Source organism: Rhinopithecus bieti, unplaced genomic scaffold, assembly GCF_001698545.2.
Source record: "Rhinopithecus bieti isolate Rb0 unplaced genomic scaffold, ASM169854v2 scaffold_52032, whole genome shotgun sequence".
NCBI lineage: Eukaryota > Metazoa > Chordata > Mammalia > Primates > Cercopithecidae > Rhinopithecus > Rhinopithecus bieti.
The window spans coordinates 170,178-186,601 of NW_016821592.1; the positions used below are offsets into that span (position 1 = coordinate 170,178).

General features: G+C 38.8%; 1 protein-coding gene and 1 long non-coding RNA gene across 3 annotated transcripts in view; one reads left to right on the forward strand and one right to left on the reverse strand.

Annotated features, from left to right (window-relative positions):
* The window catches only part of ARHGEF33 (Rho guanine nucleotide exchange factor 33), an 88,421-nt gene that overhangs the window by 43,098 nt on the left and 28,899 nt on the right, over positions 1-16,424 (reverse strand). Inside the window, 5 exon segments of the mRNA XM_017860434.1 lie at positions 3,244-3,386; positions 4,660-4,781; positions 5,566-5,730; positions 13,289-13,338; positions 15,288-15,397. Coding sequence (XP_017715923.1) covers positions 3,244-3,386; positions 4,660-4,781; positions 5,566-5,730; positions 13,289-13,338; positions 15,288-15,312 — 505 coding nt within the window. The 5' untranslated portion in view covers positions 15,313-15,397.
* LOC108520888 (uncharacterized) overlaps positions 133-16,424 on the forward strand; it is a 43,647-nt gene continuing 27,355 nt past the window's right edge. For both annotated transcript variants that reach the window (XR_001883051.1, XR_001883050.1), the window contains exons 1-6: positions 133-300; positions 1,910-1,999; positions 6,667-6,773; positions 8,331-8,497; positions 13,399-13,492; positions 15,315-15,430. This is a non-coding gene — a long non-coding RNA (uncharacterized LOC108520888). The remainder of the gene's footprint in view (positions 301-1,909; positions 2,000-6,666; positions 6,774-8,330; positions 8,498-13,398; positions 13,493-15,314; positions 15,431-16,424) is intronic.

Genomic DNA, 16,424 nt, shown 5'->3' on the forward strand with positions numbered 1-16,424 from the left:
GAGAGAGGGGGGAGGGAGGGAGAGGAGGGAGGAGGGAGAGAAGGGGGAGGGAGGGATGGAGGGAGGGAAAATGTCAGGGAGGCTTGAACGCAGAGAGAGAGAAGTCAAGTGTAACAAAATATAAGTCTGAAGAGAAAAGCAGAGGCAAGTTAAAACACGGCCATGTACTGTGTTAAGGAACTTGGACTTTATTCTGATGGTGATGAGGAATCAAAGAGAATCTAAAAAGGAGCATCCAGAAAGTAGGTGGAAAATCAAAGAAGCATAATGTCAGCTAAAAGAAGAGAATGTTTCAAGAAGGTGGGTATCAAGGGTACCAAAAACTATTAGGAGAGGTAAGGAAACCATTTTAGTGAAGTGGTAAGGATGAAAGCCAATATTGAATGGGTAGAATAAATAGGAGGTAAGAAAGAAGAGATGGATGATAAAACCGTATCTTTCAAAAAAATTAGTTTTCAATTTTCTCAAGCAAGAATATGTCAGGAGTGGGGAGGCTGAACATCTTGGGAGTTTCTTGGGTGGGGAAAGGAACCTAAAGGAAAGGTATACTTGGGCCTGTAAAATGATATTTTCAAACTGACAAGTTCTACAATTATCAGGCACATAAATGAAGTTGTTGCCTCAGGGTTCACATAAATTGGCTGCCTTCTCAGACAGGGGCCGTCAGCTATTTGTGGTAAGCAGCTCCAGATGGCTCCAATTATCCCCACCCTTAGCATTCACGCCCTTATGTTATCTTTCCCCTAAGGTAAAGGCTGGATTTACTGATTAGCCTCTAATTAATAGAATATGGCAGAAAAGACAGACTACCACTTCTAAGATTAGGTTCTAAAAAGACTGTGGGTCGAGCATGGTGCCTCACACCTGTAATCCTAGCACTTTGGGAGGCCAAGGTGGGCAGATCACTTGAGGTCAGGAATTTGAGACCAGAGACATGGCAAAACCCCGTTTCTACTAAAAATACAAAAATTAGCAGGGCATGGTGGCAGGTGCCTGTAATCCCAGCTACTCAGAATGCTGAGGCTGGAGAATCGCTTGAACCCAGGAGGTGGACGTTGTGGTGAGCTGAGATCGTGCCATTGCACTCCAGCCTGGGCGGCAAGAGCAAAACTCTGTTTCAAAAAAAGAAAAAAACAAAAAAAAAACACACTGTGGCTTCTGTATTGAGCATTCTTTTAGATCACTTGCCCTGGGAGAAGCTAGCTGCCAAACTGTAAGGCAGCAACTTGCAGAGGCCCATATTACAAGAACTGGAGCCTGCCGATAACCAAGTGAGTAAGCTTGGTGCAGATCCCCCGTGAGTAGAGCCCTCACGTGAGATGAGAGCCATGGCCAGCACCTTGATTACAGCCTTAATGAGAGACCTTGAGCCAGAGGCACTCAGCTAAGCTGTGCACAGATTCCTGACTTAGAGAAACTGTGAACCATGAATGTTTGCTATTTTAAGCTACTGAACTTTGGGACAATAGATAACAGTTGTACTATTTTATCATTAACAGTGGATAAGCCAAGACTTTCTGAGTTTTTGGTTCTTGACCCCTGAGTTTTAACACAATCTGCCACCAAGTATGTGCAGAATGTCTTATCATGGCACATTATTCTTAAATTTCTGCAGCAACTCAGTAAAATAAACTATGACCATGTCTATACAGGAGGAAAGGAAGGAGGAATTGCCACTAAATAGTTCACTGAAATCCATGTGGGCACTAAAATCATCTGGATCAGCTGTTTTCAGTGGATTCAACACATTCTGTGATTATTCATGTCCCTGGGGGCTGTTACACATTGTCTAGACATGCACAAATTTACTTTGTAAAGATAATTTTTAACCTTTTATCTTATGAACATGTTTAGCTGCTCCAGACTGGCATTGAACTCTAAGCCTATCCTATACTATACTCTTTCCCAGATAGGATCATCCTTTTATGTAGAGCTGTTCATGTCCTAGAGGAAAGAAAATAGAGCCATCTGCAATGAACCCAGTCCCCAGATGGATCAAGTGAGTTTTCCTAGGCTGCGCCTATCAGTCTCTCAATGAATTACTCAAACAGGTAAAAAAATAAAAATAAAAAGACAGTCCGGGTACGGTGGCTCACGCCTGTAATCCCAGCACTTTGGGAGGCCGAGGTGGGTGGATGACTTGAAATCAGCAGTTCGAGACGAGGCTGGCCAACATGGTGAAACCCCTGTCTCTACTAAAAATACAAAAAATTAGCCAGGCATGGTGATGCCTGTAGTCCCAGCTGCTTGGGAGGTGGAGGCAGAGGTGGGAGAATCACTTGAACCTGGGAGGCAGAGGTTGCAGTGAGCTGAGATCGTGCCACTGTACTCCAGCCTGGGTGACAGAGCGAGACTCTATCTCAAAAAAAAAAAAAAAAAAAAAATTAAAAGGCAAATCTGTACTTTGAAGTATACCAATTAAAAGCCACTTGATTTAGATTTTTAGATTCAGTTATTCAGAATACACATTGTCTATGAGCATATAAACCAAATTGTTCCATTAGTCTTAAGGATAGAAAACCACCAACCCTGCCTTTGACACACTGACAGTTGGTTGAGAAATCATTGAGTCTTTGTCTTGAGGACTTTCTACGTGAGACCATAAATAAGAGGAAATGTCATCTAAACAATGTTAATATCTACATTTATTTTTCTGTCTACAGGTGCTTTGGTAGACATGGTTGAGGATACAAAGACGTGGCAATTTTTTTTTTTTTTACTTTTCCTGAGTTGAACATAAGTTAATAACCAAAACTTAGACCTCCACTGGAAAGCCAGTTTCTTCGGTACCATTTTTTAATATCTAACATCCCAAAGGTCAGGAATAAGAGTGGTGACTGTTTCAGCCCACAGTCAGCATCTGCTCTGGTTTTCCAGAGAAAGACAGGTGCTGAGTTAGACTGCCACTAAAATGACTTATTAGAGTAAGCGATATTTTTTCTAACATTTCTCTCTTATGGGTTAGCACAGTATTGACTGTACAATAAATTATTTTTAATTCAATTGAAATTTAGAAGTATCCAAATTAGTATTCTGCCCCCCCCCAAAAAAATATTTAAAATTGGGCAGACTCTTGTGGTCTCTTAGATCCTCTGGATTCTTCTAAATTTCAGTTACAAGCAGAAAAATTCTACGCAATACACCATTTTCTTTTAACAAAGATGGAGGGTTTAAGCCCATTCTTAAGCCCTGGGAATCGGGGAAAAAATACTTTATTAATTCAGTATGATTTGTGAACTGTACCTTTTTCATAGGCCTGAGAAGGCAAAAGGTTGGTAAAGTCTTCGCTTGGAAGAACAGGCTCAGGGATATTGATTGAACGAAAAGGACTTCCTTGTGCTTGGGCAGGCCCGGCCTGTGAGCTGTGCTCTTCTTTTTGAGTTTTCCTAGGAAAGAGAAACAAAGACAAGGCTATTCTGGTTCTTAATATCTGATAGGTTACAAGGAGATTCAGTTCAGAACAACTCAAGAAAATGTCTGAATTATTAGGTTGAACTATATAAATTGCTATTTTTGAAAATTAAAAGTAGTCAAATACTAGCAATTCATATGGTTCAACTTAATTCATCACCTCAGCTGGAGAAAAAACTTCAAATATTTACAAATCACCCTTCTAATTATAATATCCACATTCTTATTTTTTTGTTACTGGCTTCCTTCTCGTCGGGATCTTTAGAGTTTGCAGTGGTGACAATTTGCTTGAAATGATTTATATTTGCTTAGCAATGCAATTCAAAAGTACCAGAAAGCAGCAAGTCCTCTCCTGAAAACAACCTATTCTCCAAGGTCACACACATATTATTCCTACATTTCTATTTTCAATTTGATAATATTAAAAACATGTAAGTTGAGCACTGTGGCTCATGCCTGTAATCCCAACACTTTGGGAGGCCGAGACGGGAGGATCACTTGAGCCCAGGAGTTCAAGACCAGCCTGGGAAAACATAAGGAAACCCCATTTCTACAATTTTTTTTTTTTAATTAGCTAGCATGGGGGCCACACCTATAGTCCCAGCTACTCAGGAGACTGAGGTGGGAGAATCATTTGAGCCCAGGAGTACAAGACTGAAGTGAGCTGTGATCATACCACTACTCTAGCGCAGGCAACAGGGCAAGATTCTGTCTCCAAAAACCAAGAAAGAAAAAAGGAAAAACAAAACCACAACCACGTAAGTGACAATAAAGATTACATATGTTTAATGGTGAAACTTTACTTGATTCAACCAGGTCCAGACATCGTTTAACATAAATTTATTTTCAACCCTAGAATTAAAATAATAATTGCATTAGAGACATTTTACAAAATTAATAAAAAAAGAAAATCACTGATGGTGCCACTATCTTAAAACAACTATCATTATTTTGAGTGTATCTTTCTAGTTGTTATTTTACATATTTTATACTTGTAATCAAAGCATTCATGCCATTTTATGTCACTTTCATTTTACATATCGTATTAAATGGATTTTTCTATGTAATAGGTACCATCTGTCTTTGGTATTAACCCATTTTATAATTCTATAACCTCCGTCGCATGCCGAGCTGTGGAGCACAGTGGCCAGCAGACTATATACTGAGAGTGGGGAAGGTGTTCCGGGTGCCTCTGCAGAAGCCATTGCTTATGGGTTTGCCTTTGGTACATTTTTAAAAGACACTCACTTAGCTTTAACTTTTCGAGATTCTCTTCGCTTCTCCTGTTGAAGCTGTTCGATTTTCTGTTGCATTTCTTCTTGTTTGGAGGTAATGGCTTGGATCATCGACATGGCATTGCTCAGTTCTTCCTAAAAAATAAGAATTGCTATGTTTTAACGTGGTACATGGGTTAGCACAGTATTGACTGTACAATATTTTTAATTCAATTGAAATTTAGAAGTATCCAGACAACTAGCATTATGAAACAAAGACAAGGTTATTCTGGTTCTTAATATCTGATAGGTTATTATGGGTAATGTATGGGTTATATATGGGGTAAAAGTATATCACATAATCTAGCACACTGTACACTTTAAATACATACTTCTTGAATGAATGAGAGATTTAAAAAATTTATACTTCCATTGTGGCATCAAATTTTAACACAGAGCTACAAAAAAGAAAACATGAAAGATATTTTTCCATGATAACTATGAATGGCCCAGAGGAAAATTCTTATATTTGACTGCTATGGAAAAGGCAAGTTTTCTTTTTTCTTTTCTTTCTTTTTTTTTTTGAGACAGATTCTTGCTCTGTCACCTAGGCTGGAGTGCAGTGGCATGATCTCAGCTCAATGCAGCCTCCACTTCCTGGTTCAAGTGATTCTCCTGTCTCAGCCTCCCAAGTAGCTGGAACTACAGGCGCCCGCCACCACACCCGGCTACTTTTTGTATTTTTAGTAGAGACAGTGTTTCACCATATTGGCCAGGGGGGTCTTGAACTCCTGACCTTGTGATCCGCTGGCCTTGGCCTCCCAAAGTGCTGAGATTACAGGTGTGAGCCACCATGCCCAGCCAGAAAAAGGCAAGTTTTCTACTCCTGTTACTAAGACCAAAATTCTCTTGTCAGCAGGGAAATTAAAGAGGGGCCTACCTTGAAATAGTTTAATGAATTCTTCATCTCAGTAACTTTTTCTTCCATGGAACATCTGCAGCTCTTAACCTTTTCTTCCAAAGCATATTCTCCATGTTGAATTCTTGACAATTCTTGCATTGCTTCTGTGAAACCAGTTTTGAGTTCGGAGGCTAGTGCCTGCAACTAAATAACGCATGAAAAGTTAATTCAATTTGCTGGAAATTATTATAAGTGGCACCATTGGCCCTTGAATTTTTCTTTTGTTTGAGAAATGAGGCTCCTGAAAATCTACAGACCTCATTTACTAGTGTGCTTCAGTTTGGACAACTTAAGACAACCTTGGCCCCGTTTATCTAAGAAAAAGAGTGTCTTCTTTATATACAGCACATGTTGAAGCTTGATAAATGACAAGAAAGCAAGCTGTTAATTAAGTTTACAAGTGCTTCTACAAGCTTCTATTTATTCTAACACCTTTGATTAAAATGAGATTTGCTTGAAAAGAAACATGTATGTGAATCTTGATCCAATAACTCTTCGAATTCTGTGAAAGAAGAAAATGGGTCATATTCTCTCTGGTTATTATGAGAGGCAAGGAAATTCAGTTCTTGTTTTCTTAAGAAATTAAAGAATAAACAGAGAAACAACTAAGCATAACTGAGAGTTTATTTGAAAGGAAAGAAGGTTTTTTTTAAAAAAAAATACTCTTAGATGATATCATGGGAAAGGAGGTAACAGTATTTTCAATGATGGTGGGCTTTAACTCATAAGGAAGGCACAGAAATATCTGTTAGGATATGGTAGGAGCTCAGAATGTTGTTGATGGTGATATGAATCATCTTCAGCAGTCAGTCCTGGTCATGTAGGTCAACTTTGACACGATGAAAGAGGTGTTTGGGATCAGGAAGGGTACAAATCCTACTTCTACCCTAAAGTACTAAGACCTTGGAAATGTTGGTTAACTTTTTTGTAGCAGTTTTCTCATCCATAAAACAGCTATAATAATATCTATTTCACAGGGCTGCCTTGAGAATTAAATGAGTAAACATAGGTAAGCTGCCTACCACAGCACATACTTGGTATACAGATGTTCAAGAAATGTTCATTCTTCTCCCCCTTTAGGTGGTAAATCAAAAAGTTAAGCACAAACAGAAATATGGAGAAAATGGAGCACTTCTAAAGTTCAGTTTTATTTATTGAACAAATGAAAAAAGCATTTTCAACAGACAGTAAGTTAATAATAACAATAAGATAATAACATTACTTTCTTGACATTTATGATCTTACACTCTGTTAAGTAGAGGAACTCTTAGCTCTACGTGTCTCTTTAAAACAGAACCATTTAGAAGGTTTATTCTATAATCAAGTTTTGTTGTTGTTGTTGTTGTTGTTGTTGTTGTTGTTTTGTCTTGTTTTGAGACAGGGTCTTGCTCTGTCACCCAGGCTGGAGTGCAGTGGCACGATCTCAGCTCACTGCAACCTCTGCCTCCCGGGTTCAAGTGATTCTCCTGTCTCAGCCTCCCAAGTAGCTGGGATTACAGGCATGTGCCACCACACCCAGCTAATTTTTGTATTTTTAGTAGAGATGGAGTTTCACCATATTGGTCGGGCTGCTCTTGAACTCCTGATCTCAGGTGATCCACCCGCCTTGGCCTCCCAAAGTGCTGGAATTACAGGCGTGAGCCACTGCGCCCGGTCTCAAGTATTTTTACTTTAAAGGAATGAAAACTAAAGTCCAGATACCTTAAAAAATTTCTTTGAATGTGTATTTCTGAAAATTTTCAGAATCAGGTCATCCACATGATTCTCACCTGCAATGGCATTTCTGACTCACTATACAGCGACTTTGTCTCCTATATCACATTTTAAAAATATAGGATTTTGTGGTTCATTGTGCCTTACAAAGGATTGCTGGGAATAGAGAGAAATAAGAGGAACCAGAGAGATCATTTTGAGGAAAAAAACAGGGCTTGTCAAGTATTTGGGGCTAGAAGGCTGGGAAACATCATGAGCAATCTATTTTTCATTTCAATCATTTTTAATTATAATTAATCTTTGCAATTGATTTTGGCTTACATCCTAACTCAGTCATCATGGTGAATTAAATCACCAGATCAACCACTTTCTGATCTGGTAATTTTTCATTATGTAAATGTATCTTCTGTAAACAAAATAAACAAAAGTGATGGCTATATAACATCAAATCAAAAATGTATGCAAGTTTTAAAATTGGAAGAAGGAAAGCTGACATTCTTCTTAGTAACATTCACTTAGGTTTCCTGCTTGGGAAAAAAAAAAAGGGAACCACTACCCAACAGAAATAGGTTTCATTATCCTTGCTTCCTTAGGCAGAGTTTTCTGCAGAGACCAAAAGGCAGCAGCAGACTCCTAGGAAAAGGACCTTCCTGCCTGCAGAACCCCAGCTCTCAAAAACTTATTAAAATTTCCCCTAACAGCCAGGTGACATAGGAGCTCTGGGAATTCTGAAGCTATTTTTGAGTCGTGAGCCCATTTCCTACCAACATATTACTCTGAGCTCCATGGGTACCTGCCACTGAAGTGTTGCTACTGCTTTGTAAACAGCTTCACAGCCCTGACCAGCTAGGGAGGGGAAGCCGTCAGGAAGACACACACCTGATACAACATGTCACTTTTAAGATGCTGAGGGATCTTAGTATCTTTAGCCCCCACAGAGTGCTTTTCAACTATCAACCTGACCACTCCCTTGTAAACAATAAATACTGTGAAGACACAGTCTTAACATCTTTTCTCTGCTCTCTCTTCAGCTTTCTTTTTTGACAGCCCACAGCCCACCCCAAGGATTAGAAACGGGTGTCTACCTTGTTCTCCAGCGAGTTGAACACGTTCCTCATCTCGTTGATTTTTTCATGAAGCTGCTCTAGAGAGGTTATGATCCCTCCATCCTGCCGCTGGAGGCGGGCTCCCACTGGAGGTAGGTTCAGGGAAGACTTGTACTTCGAAGCCTACGGTACCACAGAGGGCATCTTAGGCTCAAAGAAATAGGGGAGAGGAGTCCGAATTCTTCCTATTTCCTGCTCTTAATTTCTGATTCTCAATTTTCTTTCTTTTCTTGGCTTCTTAACTCTTCTTAAGATGAATTTTAATCAGTGTCTTCCAATTTTTTTTCATGAAAGATCCCTCAGGCCTCAAACTTAATTTTCACAAATTTTAACGTGTGTTTTATGGGCATTTCTTCCTTTTTTCCACATTACCCAGGCCAGGAGGCTACCAAGAGGTAAATTAGGGGGACTGGACCTGTGGCTTGGGAACCTTGCAAAGTCATAAATGTCAAGGTTTGGGAAACCTCCCAATTCCTACAATTCTATAAAAGCAAAAGCCAGGTGTTTCACAGTGGCACATACACGATGGCAAGGAGGCCAAGATAATTGCTTTGGTTTTCCCCCTAAACCAGGGTCACTGCAGAAGCAACATGAGTTTTCTGCCAACTTCCATCTTCCAATTGTAGGGCTCTTTATTGATCCCCAGAGGTGCAATGATTTAAAATAGAAAGTGAGGAGCAAGTAATCTGAATGTCGAGAGTAAACTTCCTATATCTACTCCTCTACATTCCCTGCAGAGGCTGACCCTTCAAGTCATTCTTGCAGGGCCTTATTGAGACTGACATGCAGCCTGGTGTGCTGGAACTTTATCTTATTGATCCCCGGATACACCACAGGCCTAGAAAAGTTAACTTCTCTAGTATCAGAAGAACATTCCTCAATGGCAAAAAGAGACTGAGTCTCAATCAGGATTTACAAATCCTAGAAAACTTTCAACAGCAGTTTTGACGATGAAACCTATTACTGTAGGACTGGTTCCCATAGTGTTTCAGTTAGAGGTTCTTTTGGAACATCACTTATTTTCTTAAATTATTTTCATTATGGAGAAAAATAAAGAAGAAGAAAGAGAATCGCCAAATAGAATCATCCCAAATTTCATTTCAGTACAACCATTAACACTCACATTTCCTTCTAGTTTGTTCTATGCATATAAATGCACATGTTTATATGGTTGAAATCACACTGCAGATACATTTTGATTCTACCTCTCTTTTTTCCCTCCTAATATTCTAATAAGGCATTTATGATAGCCTTCAAAATTTTTCTAAATGTCTACATTTGATGGCTACATGATATTCCATCCTATGAATTTGCCAGAGTTTACCTACCCATTCATTTTTGTTGGAAATTTATGTTGCTTGTAATTTTTCAATGTTATAACTAATGCTGTCATATTATGTTTTTGTTTTAAAGTTTTGTATATATTTCAGATTATTTCCTTAGAATAAATTCCTAAATATGAAATGCCTGTGGGTCAAAGATGTCAAGTAGTGTTTGACCCAAAGGGAAAGCTACTATATCACAGGGAGGCAATATATTCAACTAATTAATAACTATACAAATTATATTTGACAAGCGGATTTGAAAAGTTATAGCAATATGGCTGTATATTCTTGGAAACATTATATATGATATGTAATGTCCTAAATTCATGGATTTAGAAAAACATACCTTGAATAATAAAATATATAAAACAATAGAAATAGAAGAAGCCATAGTGTTTATATTCCTAAGACTACAAGTGAGCTTAAAACACAGTTGGAGTTGAAATCATTAGTGTGAGTGTTGGGCTAGCATTAAATTGTGCAGTTACTATGTCTGTTGCCTTAATTATGGGGTCCCCTCTCATGTTAATGAGATCATAATTTTAATAATCCATATGCAAAATGAAGTAATCTAGGGTGAAATGATACCATCTGACTCGGGAAAAGAGATCTGATTCAACGACTTTGAGAGGGGTATGTGCAGTGGACAAAAGATAAAAGAAAAAGGAAATAGGGAATAGACTTTTCTAAAAGTTTCTAACAATTACATACACTAACCAGAACTAAATATTATTAATTATTATTTGCTAATTAGTCAAAATATAATACTCCTTATTTTAATCATTGCTTCTTTGAGCTTCAACTTTTTCTTCGCTATCTATAATTTTACTTTGGTAAATTGTCTGTGTTCTTTGCTAATTTTCTATTAGGGTTTTAGAAGTTTCCATTTTTATTGACCTTCATGAACTACTTATTTATAATTAAACCTTTGAAATATTTGTTGTGTCTTTCTGATTTTGTTATTTGCCTCTGAATTTGTTTAACTTTTTTTTTATGGAAATAGTTTAAATTGTAATGTGGATGAACTCTCAAATCTCTTTCTTTGTGATTTCTTCCATTGCTTTTTAACTTAGAAAGATATTTCACATTTGGAGACAAAATAAATACCCACTTATTTTAAAATTTTATGGTTTGAATTTTTTATATTAAGCCTTTAATCCACTTTGGCATTTGTTTTGATTGGGGTATGAAGTGAGGATCTCTTCTTTTTTTCCAAAGAACCAGACAAAATCTTTCCAACACTGTTTGGCACAAGACTGAGTGACTGCATGAGACCTCTTGGCTCAAAGCAATACAGACATCTTGTAATATAGTCATCCATTCATTCATTCATCTCATATTTATTGAATATGTATTATATGCCAGGCATTGTACTTTACACTGAGAATACAACAGAGAGCAAAATGGACTAAATTCCTGCCCTTAGAGCTTACATTCTAGATGAGAAGACAGAAAATTAAAAAACAAACGAGGTGATACATATGATAATGTCAGGTAGGGATAGGATCTATCCAGAAAATAAAATGAGGTAGAGAACTACCAAAATACTATATTTTGCTTCAGGTGCCCTCCCTTCTATTATAGATTTTATTCTATTATGGTTAACTCCTCCTCAGCTCCCTCCTTTCTCTTTCTCTTCTTCTTTCTTTACTTCTCCTCTTTCTTCTTCTTCTTTTGGTTAAATGTTGCTTGGAGTAAACAGACTGGGGCTTAGGAAGTGTTCTTTTAAAACAAGGATGGGGTTATAATAGCATCACAGAGGTCATATAGACCAACTTCATTTCCATTGCTTTGTGTGTTCCACTGCGAACAGATGTACTAGGATTTGTAGTGCAATAAGATAATGAGGCCACCCCCACTGCAGCTATATTTAGCCAACATTCAGGGAGTGACCTACATAAAATCTATAATAGACTTTAAATCATACCTGACTTTAAAGAGGTACTCACACTCATTCAAATGTCATACACAGGTCAGATGAGAACGGAGGGGAGGTGGACAGGGAAAGCATCTGGAGGACTTGGACCAGTGAGGCATCAAAGCAGCACTGAGTGAAGACCCATTTTTTTTGCTTCTAGGCCTTTGTTCAAGCTAGTCTCCCTGCCCAAAACAACCTTACCTATACATACTTGTCAAAAGATCAACTTGTCCTTAAGTACCTAAATCAAATCCTCCAGTCAATACTAATTCATCCCTTCCCCACAGAATTTTATCAATGCTTCTATCACAATCCTTTCATCAGCCTACCTTGTAAAAACTATAATTCTATGTGTTTTTCAGGTTGTGGACACAGAAAATCAATGAGAATGTCTGTTTCATCTGTTTAATCTGCCATGAGGCTAAGCAGTAGACTTTGCACATAGTAACTGCTCAATAAATGTGTATTCAATTGAAATGATGCTGTTTCCCCCATTCATCCTGTAGCTGGCCTGAGTGTAGGGGCAATATGGTTAAATCATGTTTCCATAATCCTGTGTTGATTTGCCCCAGTTTGTTCTATAGCAAAGATCTCTTACTTGATAATTCTGGGAACTAGTTGTCATTTTCACTTTACCGTCACTTAAACTAGACAAATCTAAATAACATTTCCCCTAAACTATCTACTCTTCTGGACTCCTGTATTTCTGTTTGAGAGAGTACTCTTTTTCCTAGTGACCAGGGCTTAAAACCTTAGATCAACTTTGAAAGCATCCTTTCTCCCAACCCCCACCAAGCTCTGTCAATGTTTTCTTCCTTTTCACATATTCCAGGCAGCACTGCCTGAAGTCTGGAGAAGAGCATGGGTTTCCCTAGCCCAAGCTGCTTTTATATTACAAATTATGTCAGAATAAAGTTTCATGATTTTTAAGAACAGAGATGTACTTTAAATTTACAGTTGGGAGACAGAAGCCAAGTGAATACCACTTAGAGGACCAAAGCAATCTCCTATGACTCTTACTGCAAAGATGTTTTGCAGAACTTTCATCTTCCTTGTAAAGCAAATTGTTCCCATTGTTTAAAAGAGCTTGAAAGTTTTCCTGTACAGATATTTGAACATTTGCAATGTTAATCCCCTTTTCATTCTCAATTCTCCCTGCTAAAATAGAAAAGTAAGAAAAACAGATCTTGCCCTCTCCTCTCTGATGGAAATGTTATCTTGCAGTGTAATGGCCATGGCGATAGGGGCAGCAAGCAAGAGAAGCAGAATTGAGCCGGGGGTGATAGTGCTGCATTTCATAAACAGGATAACTTGTGTTTCAATAATGAGTTCTCAGCCAGGCACAGTGGTGCTCACATATAGTCTCAGCTACTCAGGAAGCTGAGCTTGAGCCCAGGAGTTAAAGACTAGACTGGGCAACACAGCAAGACCCTGTCTCAAAAAAAAAAAAAATCATTATCGCCAAAGTGCACTGTGAGTGGCGAGACCCACTGAGGTGCCTGTCTCACAGTCCTGTTAAGAGAACAAGTGCAACGATATATGTGGAAGCACTTGTGAGTGCTAAAAACATCTACACATAAAGAATAGTCAGTCATCACTATTATACATGGGAGCATTCGAAACAATTGATTTGTCTTTACCTGGTAAATCTGCGTGGAAGGATTATTCACCGGCATATGTTCATTCTCTCCTGCAGGGAGAAAAAGCTTTGTTCAATCAACACTACTCATTCTGTCCCTATCCTCTCCAGATACATGCAGGGAATAAGGAAACTTACAGGATCCTACATCTGTGCCTGCATGACGAGAAAACGATGATTCCAGAGGAACAAAAAATGAGCTGAAGTAGGTGGTGTCCGTATTCACACATCCTAATCACTAAACTGTTATCTACCTGATATTCTCTTGCAATAGAAAACCACGTTTTACCACAGTAGGGAAGTTTCTCAACCAAACTGAATGATGTGTGATTATTAAATAGCCAGAAAGGAATTTGCAGGAAGTGTCTCCCTTATGTTCTTGAGGCTAACTGAAATTGACCTGCGGGAACAGTTCTACAGTCAGAAAGGCGGCTCTTCACCAGGCACTTACTGATCTCAGCAAGCCTGCATAAAATATCCTCTACTTCCCCCAACTCTGATCTTTGCCAGACTTCTGAACTCTGCCCTGCTGTCACTGCCAAGTTCAGCTAAGGGAATCTTGCTGTCCTCCTGGGCAAGAGGCTGATAGAAGGAATTGTCAATGGAAAGGTTCTGGGAAAAATGCAGGCAGAAGAAAACAGTAATGTATAATACTAGACTTCAGGAAACACAGGGCACACACAGAGGAAGTAGTAGGTTGTAGAAAACCATTCACAGGCCAGGCACGGTGGCTCACGCCTCTAATCCCAGCACTTTGGGAGGCCAAGGTGGGTGGATCACCTGAGGTCAGGAGTTCAAGACCAGCTTGGCCAACATAGTGAAACCCTGTCTCTACTAAAAACACAAAAATTAGCTGGGTGTGGTGGCAGGCACCTGTAATCCCAGTTAGTCGGGAGGCTGAGGCAGGAGAATCGCTTGAACCCGGGAGGCGGGGTTGCAGTGAGCCAAGATTGTGCCATTGCATTCCAGCCTGGGCAACAAGAGCGAAACTCTGTCAAAAATAAAAAACAAACAAACAAACAAACAAACAAAAAAAAAAAAACAAAAGAAAAAGAAAAAGAAAGAAAGAAAAGAAAAGAAAAGAGAAAGGAAAAGAAAACCATTCACAACCTAGGGAGAAAAAGAGGTTGGCCTAGAATGCACTTTCAGAACCACATTGGTTGGCCATAAAGATGAGGCAATCCATGTAAAACATTCAGCTAGTTGCTTATCCATTTAGCTTCTTCTCCAGTGTGTCATGTTATATGCATCAAGCAGTTTATAGAGGAAGCCCCTGGTTGCAAACATTTGGTTGTGTGGATGTGTATATTGTTCTCCTAAGGCATGCTGGTACAGGAAACCCCTCCAGCCTCAGTATTTAAGTCCATAAATAATATATAACCTTAGCCCAGAATTTATACACACAGCAGGCTGTCCCTATAAAATCCATATGATTTGAGGTTACCCAAACTTTCTGCATAAGCTTGAGTAAAGATTATTTAGACAATTTCATACTATGTCCCAACAGCCTGGTATAATAGCAAGAATCAGGGCTTGGGAGGAAAGATACAGATCCCAGACCTAACTTTGATACTTTGTAGTTGTCACCTGACTTCCCTATGACTGTTTCCTCTTCCATAAATTGGAGATGGTAACAGAATCTACTTCTATATAGTTGTTTCTATATGGTAAAGATTAAAAGAGAAAGCACTTATGTTTCTAGGCTAGTCTAGAAGATGATAGATGTCTAGTTGAATCTGTGTCTTGACCTTACCCAGCATGTTGTTCTGAGGCAGCCCTAAAGTTATTGCTAAGAACAATAAAATAACAACACAGACCAAATTCTAATCGCATTTCCTATTTTTTCAGTGCCCAGTCTATATTCTTCATAGTCATTATATGATGATAGGGAAATGAAAATAGTTAACATACTGTCATGTCTCGAGACAGTGGTAAGACAAAGCAAAAACCTACATTCCTTGAATCCTAAGTCCTAAAACAAGACATGGGAAAAATCTGACCTTGCTTTGTTTTGGTTTTTTCCATAGTGCCGGTTACTTCTCTTCTCCAGCTTATTCTTCAACATTGCATCCTCATCGTCCTGCCTCAGGCCACCTCCTCTTCCCTGCACCTGTCAATTCAAATCAAGAGTAAAGGATAACAGGTAAAACTGTCAAAGAAACTGGATTTACTTCATATATTAACTTAAAAAAATTGAAAGGAACACAGCTTGAGATACATGCAATTTCAGAAGAGGAAAAATATTAAGTTGAGTAAACATTTAGCGTAAAGGTAAATAACATTTTGTGAATACACATGAATTCATTACTTCAAGATTTAGATTAGTGTTTTCAATATGCTACGATTTTTTTGGGATCAAATCACGTTAAAGTTAAGACATATACTTGATTTTACTAGCAAAGTACGTATGTTTAGAGGAAAATTTTCTATTTTTCTTTTTTTTTTTTTTTTCAAGCAGGTCTTGCTCTCTCACCCAGGATAGAGTGCAGTGATGCAATCATGGCTCACTGCTGCCTTGACTTCCTGGGCTCAAGCGGTCCTCCCACCTCAGCCTCCCAAATAGTTGGGACCACAGGCATATGCCATCACACCTGGATTTTTTTTTTTTTTTTTTTTTTTTTTTTTTTTTTTTTTTGTAGAGATGGGGTCTCCCTATGTTGCCCAGGTTGGTCTCAAACTCCTAGGCTCAAGTGATCCTCCAACCATGGCCTCCCAAAGTGCTGAATTACAGGTGTGAGCCACCACACCCAGCCCCAGGGAAATTATCTTAAGGAGAAAAAATTGAGCAGATATGAAGGCCAATACATCTGTTTCTATTCCATTAAATAGTGTGTTCCTTGATAGCCTTGTCCCCACTTTCGGCACCTGGTAGACTCCTTTGCACCCAGGAAATGCTTAGCAAACAGGCCATGTCTGATGTGACCATTAGACATGAAGCTGCAAAGTCAGAATGCAGTCTAGCACACAGTCAGTGTTGTGGATACTGGCCCTCTTTTCAGCCATAGAGCAGTTTAACCCTTTCCTAAATTTGAAGAATTCCCCTGCCTTATGAGACTTGATCAGATGCCTCCCACTATAGAGGCTGAAAGCACCAGGTTCTTCTAGCCTTCTTTGCAGCTAAGGCATGACAGATACAT